At 40.2% G+C, this 24,433-nt stretch overlaps 1 protein-coding gene across 3 annotated transcripts in view; it reads right to left on the minus strand.

Moving 5' to 3' along the window:
* Cdkal1 (CDK5 regulatory subunit associated protein 1 like 1) overlaps nucleotides 1-24,433 on the minus strand; it is a 572,332-nt gene that overhangs the window by 119,024 nt on the left and 428,875 nt on the right. For 2 of the 3 annotated variants that reach the window (XM_055619049.1, XM_055619050.1), the window contains one exon: nucleotides 2,101-2,163. The exons of the other annotated variant lie outside the window; for it this stretch is intronic. In XM_055619049.1, coding sequence (XP_055475024.1) covers nucleotides 2,101-2,163 — 63 coding nt within the window. The remainder of the gene's footprint in view (nucleotides 1-2,100; nucleotides 2,164-24,433) is intronic. 3 annotated transcript variants of the gene reach the window in all.

The following is a 24,433-nucleotide window of genomic DNA, read 5'->3' on the forward strand; positions in this document are numbered from 1 at the left end:
GTGGGAGGAGTTATTAAGGGGCCCTGGAGCTGCTACCACCCCTATCCCCTTCTCTACAAACATACAGAATAACAGACAATGCCAACAGACCAACTTTTATAGGCTCAAAAATCACTAATCTAGCAGGCTAGCTCCTCGTAATAATTTACTACCAATCTGAGAGCAGAGATCAAAAGGAATTCCATCCAGCATTTCTATTCAATTCTTCACTGCCAACGACTAATTTGTAGGGGAATGAAGTCCTCACAAGATGAAGCCAAAATCATCTGAGGTGACTTTGATACAATGCCACAAAGGATATGAAGAGGAAGCCAGTAGGCGCTACAGATGGCTAGGCTCCATTAGGAGTTCTAATAAAAGAATAAAGGAATTTCCCTCATCTGTGATAGAAGTAGGAAAAATTCAGACAACTCAGGCAAAACCTTTGATTTGTCAACGCTTTTGAAAATTTGTTGTTAAATGCTACCTTTAGTCATTAGTGCACTTATGCTAATTAAACGGTCTCATGATGGGCAGGCAAAACTCCCCACAGCAGTTTGGCCAGTCCAGTGCTGTCGCATGGCTATGTCCCCTTCCCCCTGCACTTCCAGATGTCACTGGATCCCAGTCTCTTTCAAATGAATTCCCTCCTTTCTGCAAGTAACTGACTGGGGTTGGAAAAACATTTCTATGAAATGATAGTTTATGGTATCACACATCTCTACAAAGCATAAACACTTCTGTTAAAATTTTCTGGTGCTAAAGTCAATTAGTCCCTTGTTATACATTAGAAACTCTAAGTTCTTTGAAGTTATATCAACTGCTGGCACATTCATTTTGTCTCTTGAGTCTAGACATCTCCCTATTCTCAACTGAGGAATGGGATTTTTACATTAGTTATTTTGGCTGGTTGAAAACTTCCCACCATGTCTCCTGCAAGTTCATAGGTAAAGACTCAAATTTATAGTAACACTTCAACTGGGTGATTTTTGTTTGTTTGTTTGTTTGTTTGCTTGCTTGCTTTTGAAATCATCTCAAATTAACAGATTTATTGGAACATTCATGGCATTCATACAAACCTCAGAGAACCTCTGAGGTGTTTACAATGAGGAGGTGGAGTATTAGGAATTCTCATATTGGCATCAAGCATATGATTTTTGAACTTAAAATTGTCTGCATGTGTGCAGTTCCTGTGGAGGAGAGATGAGGGCTCTGAATGCCCTGGATGGGAGATATAGATGGTTGTAAGCCACTATGTGGGCATGGGAAACTGTACCAGAGTCTTCTAGAAGAGCAACTAATACTCTTAACCTATGAGACATATCTCCAGCTCCTAATTTTTGTGCTTTTTAAAGGAGTTCTTAGTCCTTTACAAGTATGTTGAGAAACGCTTATAGGTAAAAATATACCTGGAAGTCAGTCCTTCAAGTGGGCATAAACTGAAGGGGAATGGCTGTAGGTCTTTTCTGGACAATAGGATGGAGTATGGGAGGCCTGACACCTTGGTCTTCTGCCATATTAGTCTTGGTAAGAGCATTTCAGCAGTCTGGCTATGTGCTGCTTCTTGTACATATTATTTGTTTCATACAGTAAGTAGCAGAAAAGTAAAGATTCAAGATTTAATAATAAAGGTTTCACCCACCTCTACCAATTTCACAGCCTCATTCACTCACCTTTGTATTTCAAAAGAAAACACCAATCACCTAAAATAGTAATCACTACCTCCATCTCAAGAGAATACCCAAACTGTGTCTGCATACTTCACTGATAATGTATAGATGGACTTGTTTGGTTTGGGGCAGAGCTCAGGAGTGAGCCTGGGGCTTCATGCATGTAAGAGCTTCCACAGAGCAATAGCTCTAGCCCCCTGTAACTATATTCTAACTTGAAAAACTTGCAAGTAATTCAGTTCGGAAACAGAAAGTTTCAGTTTAATTTATAAGACATTTTAAAACATGACTATAAATGTAACTGGTAATGTATTTCAAAATCATTACATAGCAGTGAAACCTGGGCTACCCATTTAGGAAGAGCTTGGTCTGGGAGGCATCACAGGTAAGCATTCTCCCTACATGTTTAGAACAGGGATTGTCAAATACTCTAATCACATGTTTCTCTTACCTTGTGATCATATGGATTGTAGGAATGAAACACCCGAGAAAGATCTTTTGTCCTTTGTTTTTTCTGTGGAAGAATAAAAAAACAAAAATATTTGCGTTGAAAGGTACCAAAAAATACATGTATGTGTACTTTTCTATCTTCCTATAGACGGACTATTGCTTGGTGCAAGTGGAGAGCAGTCAACTGATAGTTATATAGGTCAACTGTCATGTAGCAGGCAGGCTAGCTCTTCCTAGAACAGTGGTTCTCAACCTTTCTAATGCAACCCTTTAGTACACTTCCTCATTTGTGGTGACTCCATCCATAAAAATATTTTGTTGCTACTTCATAACTATAATTTTGCTACTGTTCTGAATGGTAACATAAATATTTTTTGGAGACAGAGTTTTGTTAAAGAGGTCGTGACTCATAAGTTTACAACTGCTGTCCTATTAGTTTTTTTTTAATTAAAGGTAATCATCATCTCAAACTATTTCCATGTATACACCTAGAAACTAGAGTGAGGAGAAAGAAACCTTAGCACACATTTGGGTCCTTTCAACTCTGTTATGAAGCCACCAACTGATCCTCAAGCACTAGTATCTACTTGAGTGACATTGCTACACCAGGTTGCCTGAAACATCTTGAGTCTGTCTGCGTGAATCTGCAGCTGCAGTTGGGGGGCACCTTCATTATGAAACTGTTCTACAGCCTGATGTATCCTATACACAGTATGTACTCAACAAATAATGGCTTCATAAGTCAATGACATACTTGAGGCAGAGAAGCATGTACTATCATAAGCCTCACAGGCAGCTATGATGAGACAAGGCCCTTCACTTCTAATGAGGTGCTCTTCTCAAGCTAAACCCAGACTCTATGCAAGAACTCTCAAGCTTGCTCCCCAGGCTGTGACAAAGATAAATATGGGGCTCTGTCATCGCAGTCAACTTGAAAGGAACCTTGTTTGCTTGCCACTGTATGCTTGTATGGTTCCTTATCAACTTGGTGAACAAACATGTATACATATAATGCACAAACACAGATGGAATTATTACTCTCAAAGGAGGAAGGCTGTTCTAGATTGTTGTGAAATTTGCTTTCTAGTTCATGCTCCACCCTTGCCAAACTTCCATGCTGTGAATACAGACTCTCATTCACTCATTAGGCATTCTCAAACCCCAAAGCTTTAGAAATCCAAATGTTTTCTGTGAATCATTTTCTGATTTGCTTCTTTTTTGAGGTAGGGCATCAGTACATAACCAAAGCTAGCCTGGAACTTGTAATGCTACTGTTCCAGCCAGCTGAGTGCTGGGATTGAAGGTGTATTCTGCTTTACCAGGCTATACATCATGTTTTGATACAATGACAATCTTTGCACAAACTTTTCTATAAGCCTCAAAGTTTCTATTATTTTAAGAAACAAAATAATGTCTAGAGTATGTCTAGTTTCAGGATCAAATTTATATGCATGCTTATGACCTTGATATGGTCAAATTGCACTCTCCACATTGTTTCTTCCAATTTGCCCTTGCACCAGGAATGAATGAGCAATCACAAATTGAGAAGGGCACTCTTGAGATGTTTTCTCCTCCATTTAGGTTAGAATTTTTTTAAACTTACAAAACTGATTGTTTTTTAGAATAGATAAAAAATACTCTTTCTGCTTATTGAAGAATTCATAATATTTATTTCTTGTACATCACAGAATCAGCCTTTGTTATATCTTACAATTCTGTCATGCAAGTGACTCATAACGTTCCTAATATACAAGTAACAAGCAACTGGGTGCTCTTGTTTGAATGAATCCTTGTCAATTATTTTTGAGGCCTAGAGAGGCATGAAGACTTCAGCATCTTCATGGCTATTTCCACCACCCAACTCCTGACTGCTAGGATCTGCCTTAGATCTAATCATAATTAGGGTCACATATGCAAATCCTTTATACATACTCAGTTGTGAAACAGAGAACAGCTCTGTAGGAAAACTATTCTGAGAGGAACAATTTCACGGGCAGCGTTTCCAGGCAGTCGGTGTAGTCACATTCTCAAGCCCACCGATGGACATCTTTTCCTGCTGAAGTTCCTGCCTCTTTTGCCCAGTCTCAAGCAGTGCTTCCAATCACCTCACTGAAGTGATATAACCCCTTTTGTCTTTTTGCCTACACAGCAGAGATGTGTCTTTCAGGAAATAGGAAACAGTTCTCTTGATTAATGAAACATTAGTCTTATGAGCCTTGGACTCTATTAGGAACAGTCACTTGTCCACCAGAGTTTTCAATTAGCTTATACTTTTCTCTTTCCTTCCTTATTCCCCTTAAGTTGGTGGAATGGTTCTTGGCTATACTTCAGTCAAAAGACAAATGACAAATACTAACACTTCCTTCAGTGGGAGACTTGATGTAACACATTGGGACATTTTTTTTTTTTCCCAAAAGGAAATTATGCTAGTGAAGATAAGATGGGAAACATACCAATAATCAACTTAGGAAGTGCCTGAAGGCCGAAAAGCCTCACAAATGGCCCTCTGACCAGCTAGAGCTGCCTGGTGGGTAAGAAATGGCAAAAGTTCTTTTGTGTGGCCTTTTTATATGGGCTTGGATATTCCAAATCCACAGGTGCCTTTCATTTTAGTTCTCTTTTTAAATTTTACTTGGGGGGGGGGCACTAGGACTTCCTGCAAGTTAAACACATGTTCTCCCACTGAGTCACCCCTCCCCCCGAGTCCTATACATACCTTTGTCATAATATACTTCAAGTGATTCGGAAGAGGAAGGAGCTAAAGGTAATGAAATAACGCTATTTAGATCACCCCCCCCCAAAAAAAAAAAAAACAAAAAACAAACCAGGAGGTAAATAATACTCTATTTCTGACAACAAACTAATTATACACACATGAAGTAGAGTCCTGGTCATGAACAACAAAAAGATAAATGCATCAACAGAGCTATCTGAATGTCATGGGTATTCCTCCACTGAAGTCAGTTACACAGCCAACCCTGCATTTTCTGGAAGGAAAAAGTTATGGTTTGTGCGCCAATCCAAACTATTTCCTGGTTCTTATAAGTAGGTTTTGTTGAGGGCTGGGGAGACAGCTCAGTTAGTAACATGTTTACCATGGAAGCATGAGGACATCAGTTCAATTTCCAAAGCCCATGTAAAACACCAGACATAATGGCACATACTTGTAATCCTGGCTCTGAAGAGGTGCAACTAAATGGTATCCTAAAGTTTTCTGGCCAAATAGCTTAGCCTAATCCTCAAGCTCCAAGAGAATGAGAGAGAAGGGTCTTAAATATGAGATGAGCCCTAAGGAATGACTTCTGAGGTCTGCCTATGGCCTGCACACACAAATCCCACACATGCATTCAGATTCTCTTATACATTTACACTCAGGTAAATAAAGTTTTATTGAAACACAGCCATACCCACTCATTTGTGAGTGTTTTCATGCTCCAAAAGCAGAGCTGGATTGTCACAACAGAGAGCGTGGATCCCTCAAACTGTAAGTTATTTATCACCTGGCCCTTTGCAGAAAAAGTTAGTGACTCGGATTTAGAGTCTGTGTTCTAACATATCAGCCAGCACCCCCACCCCAGGACTGAAAATCAAGCAATCAACTTTCCAAAAAGATGCCCTGCTCCTTCTATCTGCTCTTTGAAGATAGAGTACAAGCAATCATAGCCTACATCCTGGAGCATAACAATGAACCAGTGAGGCAGAATAATTTCCAGTTGTCTAGTTATTATGACTTGACTTTACAGTGCATTATATACGAAGGTAGAATATTGCCAGTCAGGATCTGGAGCATGCGGAAATAGATTTCGGGTGTTCACAGCCTTTCTACATGTGTCCTGTGACTTTTGATCACAGAAGCTTTAAGAAGAAATATTTTACTAAGTTTTGGGCCTGAAGCCTCATGAGTTGTACATACAAATGATGAAGACATGGACGTCACGCCTAGCCAGCATGCTTCTCAGACAAGCAACATGAAGAGAGCTACTCTGCAGGAAATATTGAGCTTTGCTCTCAGCAGTTTTAACTGAGACCAAAAGGAGTAATTCGGCATTTTCCTGTTGTATAAGAACACATGCCTAAATGACCCCTCCTTTTCAGCCTCTTAAAACAAACATCTCAGTCATGCAGCCACCTGTGAATTTTCCAAGCATTTAAAAAGTAAACATTAGAACATGCCACATGATGGACTTATAACCAGGGTGACCTGGAAAGTGCTTCTCCCAGAACCTTGCAAGGTACCTTCAAGTCACCTTCATCATCATGCAAGTTCCCATGCATGGATGGCAGAGCTAGAGAATGCTGAGCTCTGCTGTCTATGCGGGCTGCATTTGGGTTTCAAAACAAGGCAGTATACAAGTTTTTTAGAACTTCTACATTCTTTTTTCCCCCCTTTTCACTAAGGCCTCAATGTTTAACTAATTAACTGTTTATTTTTTATTGACAAGCCAGCCATCATCCCCCCACCTCACATCACAAACTGCTTTAGAATTCTCTGCTAAGGTCAGAAACACCTCTGTCCTCCTTTCTCTATAGTTATGTTCAACTTCATTTTAGAGAAAACCAAACAAACTTTACCACCCCCCGCCCCCCGCCTTTGAACAGTACAGGTTGCCAATGTTAATAGTTTAGGCTTTCACACAGTGGGAAAAGAAGCCCTGAGTTGATGGGCAGTGGTGTCGTTTACAGACAAGAGAGTAGGCTGAGTATAGTCTCATAGACAAAAATAGAGGAGTCAGCTGGATTAAGGGAAAGGCTACATAAGCAGAATGTGCACTGATAGAGCAACAAATGGTCAAACTTGTGATGCAGAAAGAAGTCCTTAAAGAGACAACAAGACCGTCCTTCCCATGAGAGAGTGAGAGGCTATTGAAATCATCCCAATCCAATGACAATACCCCCAAGGAAAGCTGGGATGAAGTGAGAGGGTAGGAGGGATTACACACGCTGAGAGGCAGCACGGCTGGTGACTAACCCATGGTGGAGAAGAGAGCAATGACTAGAGGAGACTCCAGGAGGTCGGCTTCAGCACTGGAGTAGAGGCGCTTTCCATGGAGTGAAGAGTCCACATGAACAAACAGCAGACGGGAGTGGGGAAAGTTCAGTGTTCAGCACCATGAGTTTAAGGCGGCTGGAGACATGTGCAGAGCAATGAGAAGAAGCTGGCGCTCAGAAGAGGGTGCATGGGCCACAGGCTTGGGGGTTCTGAGTACACTGGTGCCATTTAAGGCAGAACTGGTGAAAAATCACAAATAAAGCTAATGGAGTGAGGAAGGAGAGATGTGTGTCTACTGACCCTGGCCAGCTGCCTGCTCTGGGCTTTCTAAGGCCAAGCAGGCAGCTGGAATATGTCAGTGGTATCGACCCTTGCTGCAGGCAAGAATGACTGATACTCCTGTCCTCCCCAGTGTCTCAGAGTTAACTGGTCTTGTGGGATCCTCGCAAGCTCGCTGTATTTCCAAGTCATGGTCAAAGTTTGAGGTCCAGGATTCTCCTTAAGGTCGCTTCTGACTTCGATGCTACCAGGCCAGTTCCCTAACCTCCTTCAGCTCTTACCATCCTCAGGAACTTTGATCTTCAGCTCTACACTATGCCTGCAGCTTTGCCTTGCTTCCTAACCTCTTCTCTTACTTAGGACATGGTCTCTTTATCCACAAATCCCCCTTGGGCCACACTGAGCTTGGGCTGCAGAGCAGGCTGATGCTACATGTCTAAGTTAGTGAGTGCTTCTGAAAAGAAGGGAAAGCTAACTTAATAAGCTTGGCCCTTCACTGTGCTGTGTGGAAAACATCAGAAGCTTTATTAAAAGCATTGACAATCCCAGCTGTCAGGCAACAATCCCATGTTCCTACTGTCAGTTTGTTAGTGGTGGTCCTGAGGTAGCAATCCTCTATCAAGCCCAGTGAGGAGGAAGAAAAAAATGGTCCCTGGAATTGTGGAATTTAAATCACAAACCTCAAAGTTTTAGAAAGCAGATGAAAAACGGGTGTGAAATCAGGCTTTACACACACACACACACACACGCACACACACACACACACACACACACACACACACACACACACACACGATCACAGAGCTACATTCCCAATGCCTCTGCTTTTTCTAAAGCATAGGAAGTATTTCCTTACTGTTTTTTTGAAAGAGTTCTTCTGTGGCAATAGGGAAAACAAAATAAAACAAGACTGCTATGTCCAATGTAGATTTCACTGCTTGCTCTCTAGTAAGAGCTAAAAGATAAAGAAGATAATCTTTCACATCAGTGACTGGCTGCTCCACTTGGGTGAGGGGGACATGACAGTGAAAGCATTTTCTGCAGGACAGGATGGCCAGTATCAGGGCATACATGAGTCTGGTCACCTAATCATAACAGTATACAAATCAAATAACAGGCTGATGTTAAATGTACAGCTGATGAGAAAGAAAGAAGGCATTCATGGGAAACATCTTTTCAGCATACTCATTTCTCAGATAACAAGAGCACTGTGATGACCATCCATAGGGCCAGGGGAAGGTGACAACAGAGTAGCCCATTTACCTTTAGGTCCTCAATGGCAACAGCCAGGGAAACCTGCCAGGAGATGGTGATATGTGAGAAAGTGGAAGGGAACAACCATACCTTCGTGCGGGCACACTTTATTTTCTACAGAGAACATTTATTTGCAAGGAAAAGCCTTTATTTGACAAATGCATGGTGGGCACAGAAGGAAAGATTCATTTTTGTCACAGTTGTTTCCCAAATGAGTAGCCATTACCAGCAATGGGACAAAGTCCAAATATACCAAGAAGCAGATTCTACACAATGGTTCATTCAAGCATGCTCTGTGTACATACACATACGTGCAGGCAAATACAATTAATTTTAAAATCACCTCTTCCATGCTGTCACTCTATCCCATCAGAAATCTTCTCTGCAAAGAGCTCTTAATTACTGTCATTGTGTGTCATTTCCCAGCACTCAAAATGAGCAAGAACACGGATGGCTCTGATAGCCACTCAGTATTGCCAGTCTTCACTCTGCCATCCTGACTGGCCACAGGAGAAGACAATGTCCTTGCCTAGCTACATCATTATCTCACTGGTTCCTTTCTTCATTCTATAAGTAAAGCACTTCCCAATATGTAATCTGTCAGGCAAATGGATAGATAATCGTTTTTGTACTTTGAAGTTTGTCTTTACATTTTCAAATGTCTTGGATATGACACAGAGTGAAATTTGTATGTATAAGATACACTGGGATTCTATTTCTCAGCCTCTATAATGTTGGTTTATCTTCACTGAGCCTTCTGGGTCCTCTAACTACCTGGCCCTCTCTTCTTCTAACACCTGAATTTATGATATAACACTTCAACCTATTTCTGTTTAGTAACCTTAGCTTCCCCATTCTCTTTTCCTTTATTCCTCCTCCAAGTCTAATCAATCCCCCAACCATGTAAATATTTCAATGGATCCTTCTACCATGGAAGTGTGGATGTTCTGCTGTTCTATCTCTTTTTTCTATGAGCCTCCTGACCCATTTTTCTATAATGGCCTCTTTCACATATACTCCATTCTCTGAGCTATGACTATACTAATTTTTGTATTTAACCATTTTCTGCAGGCACCATACTAGTGTACCTGAAAGTAAGCCAGCTGACACTATTGACTTAGCAGAGCTCATGAACTCACAGAGAGGAAAAGACAAGTTTTGTGCATACTTAAACCAGCAGCTAAGCACACAGTGAGTGCTGACATGTTGGCAACATGAATCCCAAATGTTCTGGATGGCAATGTCTGGTATAACTACTGCTTAATAAGAGTGTCTCCTATAGAATGGATATCTAATTCAAGACTCCTAAGCAGATTGTTAAATCAGGAATCAATCACCTGGTTGGACAGCACTATTATTACTCAAGCAGCTACAGATAATGCTTCAGGGCTTTAAGACTATCATGGTGAACAAGTCACAGCTTTAAATTTGTCATACAGGGAGTTTTCCTTTGAGTCAACTTATACTCAAGGAAAAATTTTTAATTATTCTTACATTTTCATAAAGTTCCTTTCTCTGATGATAAATCCTACATAGGATACAGGAATGACAATATTCAGGAGCTTCTGTGGGAAAGAAAAATGGCAAGATGGGCAAAACCAACAGGTACACTGTGGCTTCTCCTTACATAAAGACTAAGTAAAACAACCAATGACCATTCAGGATGTGGTCAGACAGTATGTGCTTTATGTTACCAGGTTTCACAGCAAACCCAAGTAACTGAGAATACAAGAATGCTACACCCCACTGTCTCAGTTTGGTTTTACTGCTGTGGTAAACACCATGACCAAAAGCAACCAGGGGGAGGGCAGAGTTTATTCTAGCTGACAGTTCATAGTGTAATACCTAGAGAAGTCAGAGCAGGAACTCAAGGCAGGAACCTGGAGGCAGGAATCAAAGCAAAAGCCATGGAGGAACACTGGATTGGTCCTCACAGCTTCCTCAATCTGACTTTTTATAGCACCCAAGACTGCTAGCCTAGGAGTGGCATTTCCCACAGTAAACTGGACCCTCCCACATCAATCTTCAACCAGAAAATACAGCACAAGTTGCCTACAAGCCAGTCTGGTAGGTTTCTCAGTTGTGGTTCTCTGTTTCCAAATGATCCAAGCCCATATCAACTTGACATAAAACTACCAAGGCTCCTCTGGCCCTTTAAAACCTGAAAGCTGATTTGCTAGATATAGCAAAGAAAATGGGACTTCATTTCATTTCCAACAACCTTACCAGTAGTTCGGCACCCTTATCCAAGAACCTGACATCCTTAGAAGTGCTTCCTGTTTCAGAGTCTGGCATGGAAATGTTCAAATAGTTGAATCTATTTAAATAGTCCCGAATCCAACCCCCCCTGAATCTTGAAACTCTTCTGGTCAGAAACATTTTAGAGAAGGAAAACAACCCATAGACAGAAGCTTCTGTGCAGAAAGACAATTCCTATTATTTCTAGACTTTAAAACATCCCTTTAGGGCATGATCACTCTTCTCCCAGGGATATTTTAAACAATCTATAGTTACAGTGTTAAAGCTCTGATGTCTATGCCACCTTAAAAAAACACAGGTAACATGGAACAACTCATGTGCAGCCAGTGTCCAACACTGTTATCTTTGTCTTTATAAACATCTAATATATATATTTATGGTTAAAGAAAGCAGGGCCAAGCAGATTTATTTAACTTTTCCCCACTTCCTTAATAACATTATTTGATGGCCATGAATTGTTTTAAAAAGAATTATTTACAACTGAACCAAAAAGGAAAGAAGAAATCAAGCCAGATATATGTGTGAGGGTAATATTTTGGAAGTAGATAAAACCAGTGAGGGGGAGTTTTGCTCATCAGCACCCTGGCATTCTGTGCATTTTTAAAAATCGCCATCATACTTATTTTCCCATTTGTTGAGGTCCTGTCCCTGCACTGAATCTAACAGTCAGCAAGGCTGAGGCTTGGAGCCAATCCTGTAGACATGGAATCTGGAGCTGCCCAAGCCCTATTAACATCCGCAGCTTTGTACCAGCTTGCAAAGGCCAATCTGCACAGTGCCCAAAAGGAGTGGGGGTTGGGAGTGAAAAAAGAATGGAGAAAACTAAATTTCTCTGACCCACAGATAAGCTGTTGTATAGTTCTAAAAACTGATCAAAACCAATGCACCTCCTCCGTGACCTCAAATAAGCCCCTGTGTCATCCCATTTATGGAGAAGCTTGAAAACTGTTCCATGCCAGTTATTGCTGCCTCTCTCGATAAGCCCAAGACTCATTTTTCTTATGATCCCACGGCTGCGACCTGGAAGGTCAGACATGACCACGGACGCTTGATAACTCCCCTACTTTCTACATCTAATTTAGCACCTACTGTAAAAAATCATTTCTATCAACAATGCAGCCATCACTGATCTCTCCCTCAGACCTATCACACCAATAATATGGAGTCTAAAATTCATTTCAAGGGTGGCTGGGCTTTTTGACCTATCTTCTCTTCAAGTACTATGTCAAAAAATAGAGTTATTTTTGTTCTATATATTAAACACACACATTTTTCTTTTATCTTTGGCCTTTATGACAAAGAAGTCTTTATTTGATAACCAGTGGACAATTTAATAGACAGCTCAGCCTTCCCCATTCTCTTGTTTTTATGTCAATTCAGAAATCAGTTGATGCTTTTTTATGTTGTAGAGCAAGGCTGCTACACAGAGGTCCACTGGATGTAAATTCTGAGGCTGACCTTCACCATGCAGAACTATAGCTACCAAAAGGGAGGGCTCGGGCATGCATAGATCGTGGGGGTGGGGAAAGAAATTAGAAAATGTATGAAATAGGACAGATGGCCAAGTTTTCCCCCATGCCATTCAATATACAGAACAACTTTCATCCCACAAACCTGATGAAAGGTAGCTGCTAAGAACACTAGCTTCTGGGTGATGGCACTTGAAGCCTAGAGCAATGGGCTTCAGCCTCTCATTCTCACGGCTTTGGTTGTAAGCTTAGGAGTTTGGAAGCTAAGTTTTTGAGTGTAGGTTGCTCCTTGCCTGTCTGTGATTTCTGTTTGCAGCAGAATAGAGAGACAGCCATTTGAAACAGAGCCATTAATGGTAGAGAGAAGCTACCTGCACCACAGCATATTCAACCCAGTGGCTTTCCAACTAGTTACATTCATGTCCACTATCTATTATTATGATAAAACACATGAAGATCTGTACATTCTCATCATAGTTTTGGAGGATCAAGAGCATGGCACTGGGGCACCAGAGATGGGAAGAAGGGTATGGAAGGGGTGAGGCTGGGACCTCCTACTAGGTCATACCTCTTCCTGTATTGCTGAGATTTGAGCCCAAGGCTTCACGTATCCTCAGCAAGCACTTCTGTTTTGAACCGAGCATATTGGGCTCATCTTTAATGACTCTACCACTTCAGCACTGCCATACTAAGTGCCAAGTCCTCAGTATAGGGATCCCTCCCTTCCTCCTCCCTCTGCATGCATGCCCCTCCCCAAGTCCACTGATAGGGGAGGTCTTCTTTTCCTTTCTTCCGATCCTAGTCAATTAGTCTCATCAGGAGTGGCTGCAGTGTCTTCTTCTGTGGCCTGGTAATGCTGCTTCCCCCTCAGGGGGAGGTAATTAAAGAGCAGACCAATCAGTTCATGTCAGAGACAGTCCCTGTTCCTATTACAATGGAACCCAACTTGGATACTGAACTGCCATGGGCTACATCTGTGCAGGGGTCTTAGGTTATCTCCATGCATAGTCCTTGGTTGGAGTATCAGTCTCAGGAAAGACCCTAATCAAGAGGGAGGACTCTTGCTAAAATGCCCAATTCCTATCCAGAAAGGCAAAGAGGATGGACATCAGAAGAAGGAGAAAAGAGGGAACAAGTCAGGAGCCTGACACCGAGGATCTCTGAAAGGCTCTGCCCTGCAGACTATCAATGCAGATGCTGAGACTTATGGGCAACCTTTGGGCAGAGTGCAGGGAATCTTATGAAAGAAGTGGGAAACAGTAAGATCTGGAGAGTATGGGAACTCCACAAGGAGAGCAACAGAACCAAAAAATATAATACAATTTTAAAACATACTTTGTGATGCCGTTATTGTTCTCAGAATTCCCTTGTCTGCCGGGTCTTTGTGATTCCACATAAATTGTTTAATGAGTTTTTTCATTTTTGTACAGAATATCATTGGGATTTTAACAAGGGTTTAGTGGAATCTGTGTCTGACAGTTTTGAACCTTTAGAGGATATGGTTGTTTAATACTATTATTTTGGCTCATGAACATTGGATTCTTGTATCTTCTGCAGTGTCTTCTATTGGTGTTTAAAGTTGTTTTTTCTACAAAGATCTTTCACTTCTTTGGATAAGTTTATTCTTTATTTTTTGATGCTATTATAAAAAGAGACTTATCTTCCAATGTCTATCCTGTTTGCCCTTCTGAATGAGGATTAAGCCTCTTCCTTAGGGTCTTCCTTATTGTTTAGCTTCTTTAGGACTACAGATTTTAGTATGTTTATTTTATATTATATGGCTAATATCCACTTATAAGTGAGTATTTACCATGTGTGTCTTTCTGCTTCTGGGTTACCTCACCCAGGAAGCAGAAGACAGGGCCTTTCACAGGGGGCCGCTGAAAGATTCTACCCATTAGGGTATTGATGTAGATGCTAAGACTCATAGCCAAACTTTTGGGCAAAGTGCAGGGTATCTAATGGAAGAAGAGGGAAGATAGAAAGACCTGGAGGAGACAGGAGCTCCACAAGGAGACCAAACAGAGGCAAAAAACCTGGGCTCAGGGGGTCCTGCAAAGACTGATGACTCAACCAAGGCCCATGCATGGAGAGGACCTAGACACCCTGTTCACCCATGGGTACCTCAGTCTCCCATGTGGGTTCCCTAGTAAGGGAAGCAGGGGCTGTTTCTGACATAAACTCAGTGGCAGATCTTGGATTACCTCCCCATGGTGAGGTGGCCTAAATAGGCCACTGAGAAAGAAGATCCAGATACTCCTGATGAGACCTGATAGCCAGGGTCAGATAGTAAGTGAGGAGGACCTCCCCTATAATAATAAAAAAGAAAACAAAGTTTAAAAAAGGCTTATCTTAATTTATTTTTCAACTTGGTCAGTATTTTCATATGAAATTGCAAGTGGATTTTTGAAGTTGATTTTGCATCTTGCAACCAGTCGATTTGTTTTGTGGATTTATAACTGCTTTCAACACAGAGGGTAATATCATCTTTAAAGATTTCCTTCCTGTCTTATTCTTTACCTTTATTTATTTAATTTTGGTCTGGTCACTCCTTAGTATTTTCAATAATACTGAAAAGTGATAGAAGAAGCAGTGCTTGTCATATACCAGATACTGAGGAAAAGGCTTTTAGTTTTTTCTTTGTTATGAACTAGCTACACAATTTTGAGGACTTTCTTTGAACTTCTAAATTGCTGGTAGCTTTGCAGTAGTTGTTGTTTTGTTTTTAATCATGAAAAAATACGAACTTGTCCAGTGCTCTTTGTCATGTGAGATAATCATGCTCCTTTTACATTTTTCACTGTTGTATGTGCCACAATCATGACCTTACAACTATTAATCCAGCTTTGCATATCATGGATAAGACCCAGTGGGTCATGGTGTACAATCTTTTTAATGTGCTTTGAATTTGGCTTGTTAATTTTTAACTGAAAAATTTCACAACAATGTTAATGGCCCTTGGTTTTCTTTTCATGATTTAGGTATCAATATAGTGTTAGACTTGTGAGATACATTTTTTTTTTTTTAATGGAATTGGAGCTGGATGTGGTATCCTAGATCTTGGACATAATGGGCAAGCACATTACAAGTGAGCTACAATGCCAGCCTTTCCTTTTCATCTTCTGGAAGAAGATTCTTTCAAAGTGCTCTGGCTAGCTCTTATTTGATCTGTTTGCTCTTAAGGTCTGGCACACAGCTGCCTCCTTTAGCATCCTGGAGGTCTGCTCACCTCTTATCTGTGCTAAGCCGTATATTTCCTTTATCCCATGTCCTCTTCCTTCTCCTACTCTCTTGTTTGATGATGCCCAGGCTGTCTTTAAAAGCCTTCTGAAAACTACATAAAGTCATAGACTGGAGAGCATTTTCTTTTAGCATCGGTCACTGAATGCCCTTTGGGTGCTGTCCAGATGTCTGAGCCACTCTGATCCCTGATCCTTTCAACATGAACTGGTTCTTCTCCCTTATCTTGGCTTAAGTCTGCTGCAGACTAATGATTCAGGCCTGTGGTGGCCACTTTTTGCCTGGCAATAAATACTCTTGAGTCAGTGGAAATACTTTTGAATTATTATCTTATTTTTGTGTTCAGTCTTTTTAGAAGTCATATTAATTAAAAGTTGAATTTCCTAAAAAATATTTTCAAACTACTTTTTTCTCAACTCCATGGTATTTTCCTCTTTTTTCTTTATTTATTACAATTTATTCACTTTGTATCATAGCTGTAGCTCCTTCCCTTTCCTCCCAACCCCACCCTCCCTTCCTGTTTTCCTGCCATGCCCCTCCGTAAATCCACTGATGGGGATGTACTCTTCCCCTTCCATCTGACCCTTGCCTATCAAGTCTCACCAGATTGGCTGCATTGTCTTGCTCTGTGGCCTGGTAAGGCTGCCCCTGCCCCAGGGGCTGGTGATCAAAGAGGCAGCCACTGAGTTCATGGCAGAGACAGCCCCTGTTCCCCTTACTAGGATACCCAGTTGGAGATTGAGCTGCCATAGGCTACATCTGTGCAGGGGTTCTAGGTTACGTCCATGAATGGTACTTGGTTGGAGTATGGCTAATATCCAGAATATAAAGAACTCAAGAAGGTAAACAGCAACAAATCAAGTAATTCAATTTAAAAATGGCGTCCAGAGTTAAACAGAGAATTCTCAATAGAGGGACATGGAATGGCAGAGAAACACTCAACATCCTTAGTCATCAGGGAAATACAAATCAAAACAACACTGAGATTCCATCTTACACCCATCAGAATGGCTGAAATAAAAAACTCAAGTGACAACACATGCTGGAGAGGATGTGAAGAAAGGGGAACCCTCCTCCATTGCTGGTGGGAATGTAAACTTGTACAACCACTTTAGAAATCAACCTGGAGCTTTCTCAGACAATTAGGAATAGTGCTTCCTCAAGATCCAGCTATACCACTCCTAGGCATATATCCAAAAGATGCTCAAATATACAACAAGGACATTTGCTCAACCATGTTTGTAGCAGCTTTACTTGTAAGAGCCAGAACCTGGAAACAACCCAGATGTCTCTCAACAAAGGAATGGATACAGAAATGTGGTACATTTATACAATGGAATACTACTCAGCAATTAAAAACAAGGAAATCAGGAAATTTGCAGGCAAATGGTGGGAACTAGAAAGGATCATGCTGAGTGAGGTATCCCAGAAGCAGAAAGACACAAATGGTATATACTCACTTATTTTCCTCTTTTGTTACCATGTTTACAATTTCTAAGAGTTCCCCTTTGTCTTCTAGAGCATATGTTTTAAATGGTACCCTGATCTTTTTGTTGTTGTTGTTTAAACTTGAAAAACCGCAAGGTTACCTTTTATTTATTCATTTATTCACTTAATACACATCAAATATTGCATCTTTTTCTTTTTTCTTTATATTTTTATTAATTACAATTTATTCACTGTGTTTCCCACCTTTAGCTCCCTCCCTCCTCCCTTCCCAATCCTACCCTCTCTCCCTTTTTTCCACTCATGCTCCCTTCCCCAGCCCATTGATAGAGGAGGTCTTCCTCCCCTTCCTTCTGATCCTAGTCTATCAGGTCTCATCAGGAGTGGCTGGATTGTCTTCCTCTGTGGCCTGGTAAGGCTGCTCCCTTCTCAGGGGGAGGTGATCAAAGAGCAGGCTAAGCAGTTCATGTTAGAGATAGTCCATGTCATGAGTTCAGTATGGATAGTAGTTCCTAGAGTATTTTTCCTCCACCAGAGTCCTGTTTCAATTTCCTTTCTCCCAACCACTTTGTTTAGTCCTTTGCTTCATATCAGTTATTATTTTCTGAGATGTTTGATGGTCCATGAATGGTATTCATTCCCCAAAGTAAGGGCCAAAGCAAAAACAAAAACAAAAGTGAGTGACATTTTCAAGGCCATACCTGAGCTTGGTGTGACATTCTCCATAGGATGACCCACCTGGATGCTTAACTCTAGAATTTCTGTATGCAATGATTCTTAGTACTGGCCTGGCCAGCTTTCCCAAAGAGATGCTTTTAAACTCTTCATAGGAAGAAAAGTACAGATGTTACTGACAGTATTCTACTTAGTGAACAAAAACAGCATTCTCCCTCAACCATATCCAGTGTCCTTCCACCTATATAGTTTCTACTGTCGCCTCACTGTGCAAGCCACCATGTTTCAGTTGGGAAAGGGAAAGGATGTCACATAGAAGCCAGAGATAGAGGTAGGAGTAAAAGAAGAATTTAACTCCTTCATGGTTTAAACAGTTTTTCTTATCATAGCATTTTCTCTTCCTGCCTCAGTTTCCCTTACAGAAGTACTAGCTAATTACCTAAACACTTGAATAATCTCCAGCATCTGTCTTCTAATATTTGTGGTGAATTGGTTCCAAGACTCCCAAGAATACAAAGAAATCAGATGCTCAAGTTCCTTATATAAAATGGTGCAACAATCACATTGAGTCCACACAGATCCTTTGGCACTTTAAAATGAATCTTCACTTGTTTACTTACAATACCTAATATAATATAAGTCCTTGGCAAGTAGGTGTCATAATGAGTTACTAGGAGAATGATGACAAGGAATAATGTTGGTTTGGTAAACAGCATTTTTCCCTAAATGACTATACATGGATGGCTGAATCTGTGAATGTGATGCCCATGCAGGATGGCCTACTCTACATGAATTCTATATGGGCCAGTCAGCTCTGGTCACATGCTCATTTGCTTTCCAGCTATCACAGTGCTGCTGACTCTGAGTTCTCCTTATGGGTTAACAGTATATGCAATAAGACTTACACTATAGTTATGACAGTGTTTGTTTATAAAAGAATAAAATCAGATTTTTTATTCATTGAAGATTTCTTAGAAGATGTGCAAAGCCCCATAGTTTACACACACAAGTAATTCATGAATTCCTTTAAAAATATACAATAGCAAATAAAATGAGAATCCAGCACTCCATATCACAAACAGGAAAAAACAGAAGAAACTTAGGATGAGGCTAGAAATCACATTTTTTGCATATTTTTTTTTTTCTGTAGACTACAGTAGATCCAAGCTTACAACCTACAAGGTACAGTTTCTACCAGTAAAAGGGCATCCTGACAGTAGAATGATAAATTTTTGTTCTTGATTCCAGAATCAGCTGGATCGTACATGGGAAGGTTCCCCCCACCCATTTCTTTATATTAGTTTTCCCAAAAATAAGAAGTTCAAAGAACCAAAAACTCACTTGAGAGAATATTTTGTGATTTCACAGATACCGGAGGTTGAGAGGAAGGGCAGGAAAGAAATTTAAGATGGAAGGGAAGTATTTCTGACTCCAATAGCATACCAGTTTTTATTCTGTGGGAGCTAGCAGTAAGTCTCATAGCACATCAGGAGAAACGCTTTAGACACAACCTGTGAATTCTCCTTCAAACAGAGATTTTTATCATCCATAAATCTACCCAGCTTCTATCAACCCACAAAAGTTTTTAATCTGCACAGTTTTGAGGAGGAAGGTTCTACATGTATCATTAACTGCCAAGTGAAGGAACGGGCACTTCAGTGAGATAAGTTCTGCCCTTTCTATCTTTATTTTCCCTTCTCTGCTCCTAAATTCTAAATTTGATCTGTTTTATTTTACTTTTTTTTAAAAGATAGGCTTAGGGTTAAAAACTGTTAAAAATAATCCGAAAGTTTGAAATAGATTAAAACTAAAGTGAAAAATGTCTTAGACTATGTGACTGTGGCAGTTTAAGTAGCCAGAAAATGGGAAACGGAACCTCAAGCATTTGAGATATTTTACTTTTCATAGCCTCACGGCTCTGTCATCTGTGACATACTTGCGATTAAAAGCTTTCATCTAAACACAGTAAATAAAGATTGTTCAGAGAAAAAGTATGACTTTGTCTCTTTCTGACTGCCCTCTTTTAGGAGGGAAGGAAGGCAGAAGTACATGTGAAAAATTCAGAAGTAAGGTGTTTGGGGGGGGTGGAAACACATGCATGAGTGAATTTGTGAGAACAGCAAAATGCTAAAATAGCAAAACTGATGAATCTTGGGAAAGTGTTAACTAAAGTCCCTGTACTATACCTACATCTTTTCTGCAAGTCTAAAATCATTTTTAGAAAGTCAAAAACAGGGCCAGAGAGTTCAATGGGTAGCGGTGCGTGCTTCGTAGCTCAAGAACCTGGGCTCCGTCCCTGGTATCCATTTGATTGATGGAGAGAACTTGTCTTGTGAGTTGTCCTTGTACCCTCACCTATGTGCACACATGTGCCCTCATGTATACCCATGCACACCAAATACAATAAAACTATGAAACTTCAAAAAAATAAGCTAAAATCCTTTCTCAAACCACCCATGTAATTGCCCTACGAGAACATACTTTAAACGTCAGCATTTTGTTTTCTAAAACAATTATGTTTTTCTGGAATGAATATTTCCCTTGCTGTTTATAACAGCAAGGAACAAGAGAGCAGAAAGAATACAGCTACAGTCCCAGGCTTTCCACTTCACTGTGAGGCAAACCAATGCAGTGACTCTAAGCCCAGCAGAAACACTAGATTCCTGCAAAGATGACAGAAGCAGGATACATGGAAAGCAGGGACCATGGCTGCTCTGTCACACACTGATGATCACACAATGGAAGCTTTGTCCTCACCCCGCTAACTTCCTGTTTGAGGGTGCTTTGCTCTGAAGAGCAAAACTAAGAAGTCAGGACATATCTCCAAGATGACAACGACTCAAGGACGGAACAAAATCGACAAACTACGCTCTGTTCCATTTGAATACTTATCCAGTTAGGTTTAACTCTCCTGTCCTTAATTATGAAATAAACAAAATTCTAAGGAGCAGAGTCAGAAATGAGCTTCATGCTACGTTACCAAAACGACTGTTGCCCTGAATGCACATTTAACATCAGCCTGAATTCTTGAAACTACACTGATAATTCCCTTGAAAGAGGAGAAATACAGAATTAATATTGAACCATGCTTATCATAGAAAAAGAAATACAAATCAAAATCATGTGACCGAACCACAAGGTCCTTCTGCCTTAGAAGTCAGTCCAAAGAGATTCATCTCTTATAAAGCCATTATTAAGGTAATAAAAAGTGAGTTCAAATTGACTTATAATTTTAATAAATCAGGTTCATATAAAATACGCAGAATAATTATGTAGATCCTTAAAATTTTGTGGACTTTGTATAAAACAAGGCACATAATTCCTAAAAAATAACTAAAACAAAACAAAAAAAATCCTAGACTGAAATATAATAAAGACAACTTTTAAAAGGATAAGATTTATATTCTCCATAGAAATCTAGTCAGACATTCTCCATCTTCATACCCTCCATCACTCAATAGCTAATATAGAAAAACCACCTGTAATCATATATTTTCTTAGCCATGGTAATTAAAAATTCCTAAAAGCAGGATTAAAGTTAATGCCAAAATAAAAACAAATATTTAAGAAATAATTTGAACACATTATGCAGGTTTTGTTTATTTTGCATTGTTTTCTGTAAGATCATTACATATCAAAAGTGAAGGGCACTTTCACTAAGGTGAAGTCATACTGACACTTCATTACCTCAAATTTAGATTTTTAAAAGGATTTTGAAATGGTGGTGCGATGACTAACTGGAGGCACAAGCAGAGCCAGCCCTGTCTTTGTATGCTTGTGTGTTTTGAAATGGCTGTGATTAACAGGGGCCTTTGAACAGCTATCAAAACTCTGCTGCTCTTTACCATGTTGAACAAAGAGGATCACAGAATCAGGGCTTGCTTTGGACCTAGTCTCTACTGCACAGTGAGCATCCTACAACTCACATAGCTGACTGATATGGTGGTAGAGTTCATCTTCTCACATCATGACAAAATCAAAGATTGGGAAGATAGGCAGGAGGTCAAGTACACACACAGAAAACTGAGGTGGCCACAATGACTGTACTTGGGGAAAATGTTAGGATTTGGAAAACAAGGTTCTGACTGGGAAGAATCAGCCTACGCTTTTAAAAATTATTTTATACATGAGTATTTTGACTTGCGTGTGTGTGTACCTCATGTGTATCTATTGCCTGTGGTGGCCAGAAGAAGTTAAGATTCCCTGAAACTAAAGCTATAATGTGGGTGCTGGAAATAGAACACAGGTCCTCTGCAAGAGTAGCCACTGCTCTTAACTGCAGAGCCACCTCTGCAGCCCAGGAATTTATTCTTCAGTACAATCATTTTCCAGGTAACAGCCCTCTGATGGCATGCCACCCCAAGTCCACATGCATGCACAAGGTCTTAGTCCTGGAGATCATGAGCACCTTAAACCAGCCCTGACCTTCATGAGCGCTTCAAACATCCATTTCAGCCTAGATTAATACTCAGATTCAACATGGTGGACAGCCTAGTGCTTGATAGGACTGTTGGGGCTGCCGTGTTGCGCAGTACTGGCAATCCTTCCGTTCCACAGCTGAGGCTTGGCAACAACTGTTATTATTTTTATATCCTTCAAAGCTTAACATTATCTTTTTTTTTTCCCTTGGGTTTTTAAATATAGACAAAAGAATAAAAAGAAGCGCTCAAGTTAATAAGGTGCTTTAAGAAAAAAAAATCTAATCTTTTTCAAATGTGTTCCAAATTGATGCTTCCACAGGTTACAAAACACAGACTTGATAAGTTTATGCGGTGCCTAGAACAATAAAAACACAAGAAAAGAAGAGGGAATGAGGAAAAAGCCTAGTAACTGCATAGTAGAGACAGTTTGAACAGAGAAAAATCAAGTTGAGGGTGTGAGGGAAGAGACGGGATGAGGTTGGCAGGGTTGGCATTTCTACTTCAGAGCTGCTCAGGATCCAGTCTCAGAACCACTAGGATTTAAATGTCAGTAGTACCAGTCAAGTAGAGGCAGTCGGCATTCTCCTCAGTTACATCCCTGGAAAATGTAGTAGTGGTGTCTCGAGTATATGAAAGGCCAAGAACATGACCCCCGTAGAACAGGTTAAAATTATCCACAGAACACAGAACAGCTTTGCTATTAGGACTTAGAATCATCAAGTCCCAAGACCCACTTACTAAACTGTTTCCAAATACAGTCTTGCAAAATCTCCTAATGGGCTTTCTGAGGACTCTGTCCCTCTGTAACTTCCTCTCTAAAATGAGATTTCTACAGATAAGTACTGCAATTTGGAAGCTAGTCCCAGGTCAGAGGGAAGCTACTTAACATGGCCTGTAAAGGCACCTTATCCTAAGCTTTCCCTACAGACCCTGACTAATTACTGACAGTAACCTACTCCTGCATGTTGTTTGTCACCCAATCCCAAACAAACAAATCAGAACCCACCTATCCAGCCCCAAGAAAAAGAATTTTAAGCTCATTAAATGTTCTATGGTTCCCTTGTGCTCACTAGCTGGGAAACGGTCTTGCTCCCTCACAGGTAGTCGTCTTGTGAGGAAGGACAATAACTCAGCCTTTACAGTTCAGTTTACACATCTATGAACTCGACCCGTGCTGAGCCCCTGCCATTTGCCAGGTGTTTTAGGTCAACAAGGATAGGACAAATGCCTCCAAACTTCTCAAAACCCAGAAACTCAGACAAGGTCCACATGTCTTGACAAGGTCAAGGTGCAAATCGCAGCTTTTTTGTTTGTTTGTTTGATCCTCTTGCCTCTGCCTCCCAAGTGCTGGGATTAAAGGCATGTACCACTATCACCTGGCTCAAATCAAAGTTCTTAAGCTGTTGGATGTGACAGAGTCACATGACTGAATGAGGTTTGAGAAAAATTCAGCAATGGTAAAAGATCTCTGAATATGCAGTGATTAAAAAAAATTAATTCAAAATAAAAAGTATAATGAACGTAAGAGTACCTGGCAGGTTTGTGTGTGTTATGTCACACAGCTTCACCAGAGCCTTCTTCACAACAGTTAACACCAAGGGACATTGCTGGAACTCCCCAGCTCAGATCAAGCTCTCGCTCTCTGTCATGCACTGCCAGGTGGCTACTGTACATTTTCCTGCTCCTACAGAAAGAAACTCTGAACACTTTCCTACTGTCACCTCTTAAAATTTAAGAATCAAATTAGCCTATCTTTGAATGGACTGTGCTGCAGTGTTTGGCTTTAGAAACTACTTTTTGAGTTGTGGACTTGAATTTCACAAAACAAACAAACAAACACCACCATGAAATTACTTTTTGGCTTGGAACTAGGACAGAATTTCCTGCCACTTCTGAAATAGCTCTAAGAATACTTCTACCATTTTTGTACTAATTATTTATGAAGTTTTGAAGTTAATTGATGATTAATAAATCAAAATGTCAATCATCTCTGTAATATGTTGAAGATATAATATGTTCGGCAATATCAGTTATTTAGCTAAAATTTAATTCGTACTTAAAAATAAACAAGCACTATATCATTAGTATACAAATGTTTTTGTCTTTAAAAATTGGCAAACTCATATACATTTAAGTAATTTTAAAATAAATTCTTCTGTTTTGATTTGTGTATCTGTTTTATATATTCACAAACCCAGTATCATGTAACAGTTTCCAGTAAAAAGAAAAAAAAGTGTGAGAGGAAGCCATTTAATAAGCCCTGGTATAAATAAGCACAGGCCCTGTGAAGGTTAGTTTTAG

This window comes from Psammomys obesus, unplaced genomic scaffold (assembly GCF_907164565.1).
Source record: "Psammomys obesus unplaced genomic scaffold, mPsaObe1.curated_primary_1811, whole genome shotgun sequence".
NCBI lineage: Eukaryota > Metazoa > Chordata > Mammalia > Rodentia > Muridae > Psammomys > Psammomys obesus.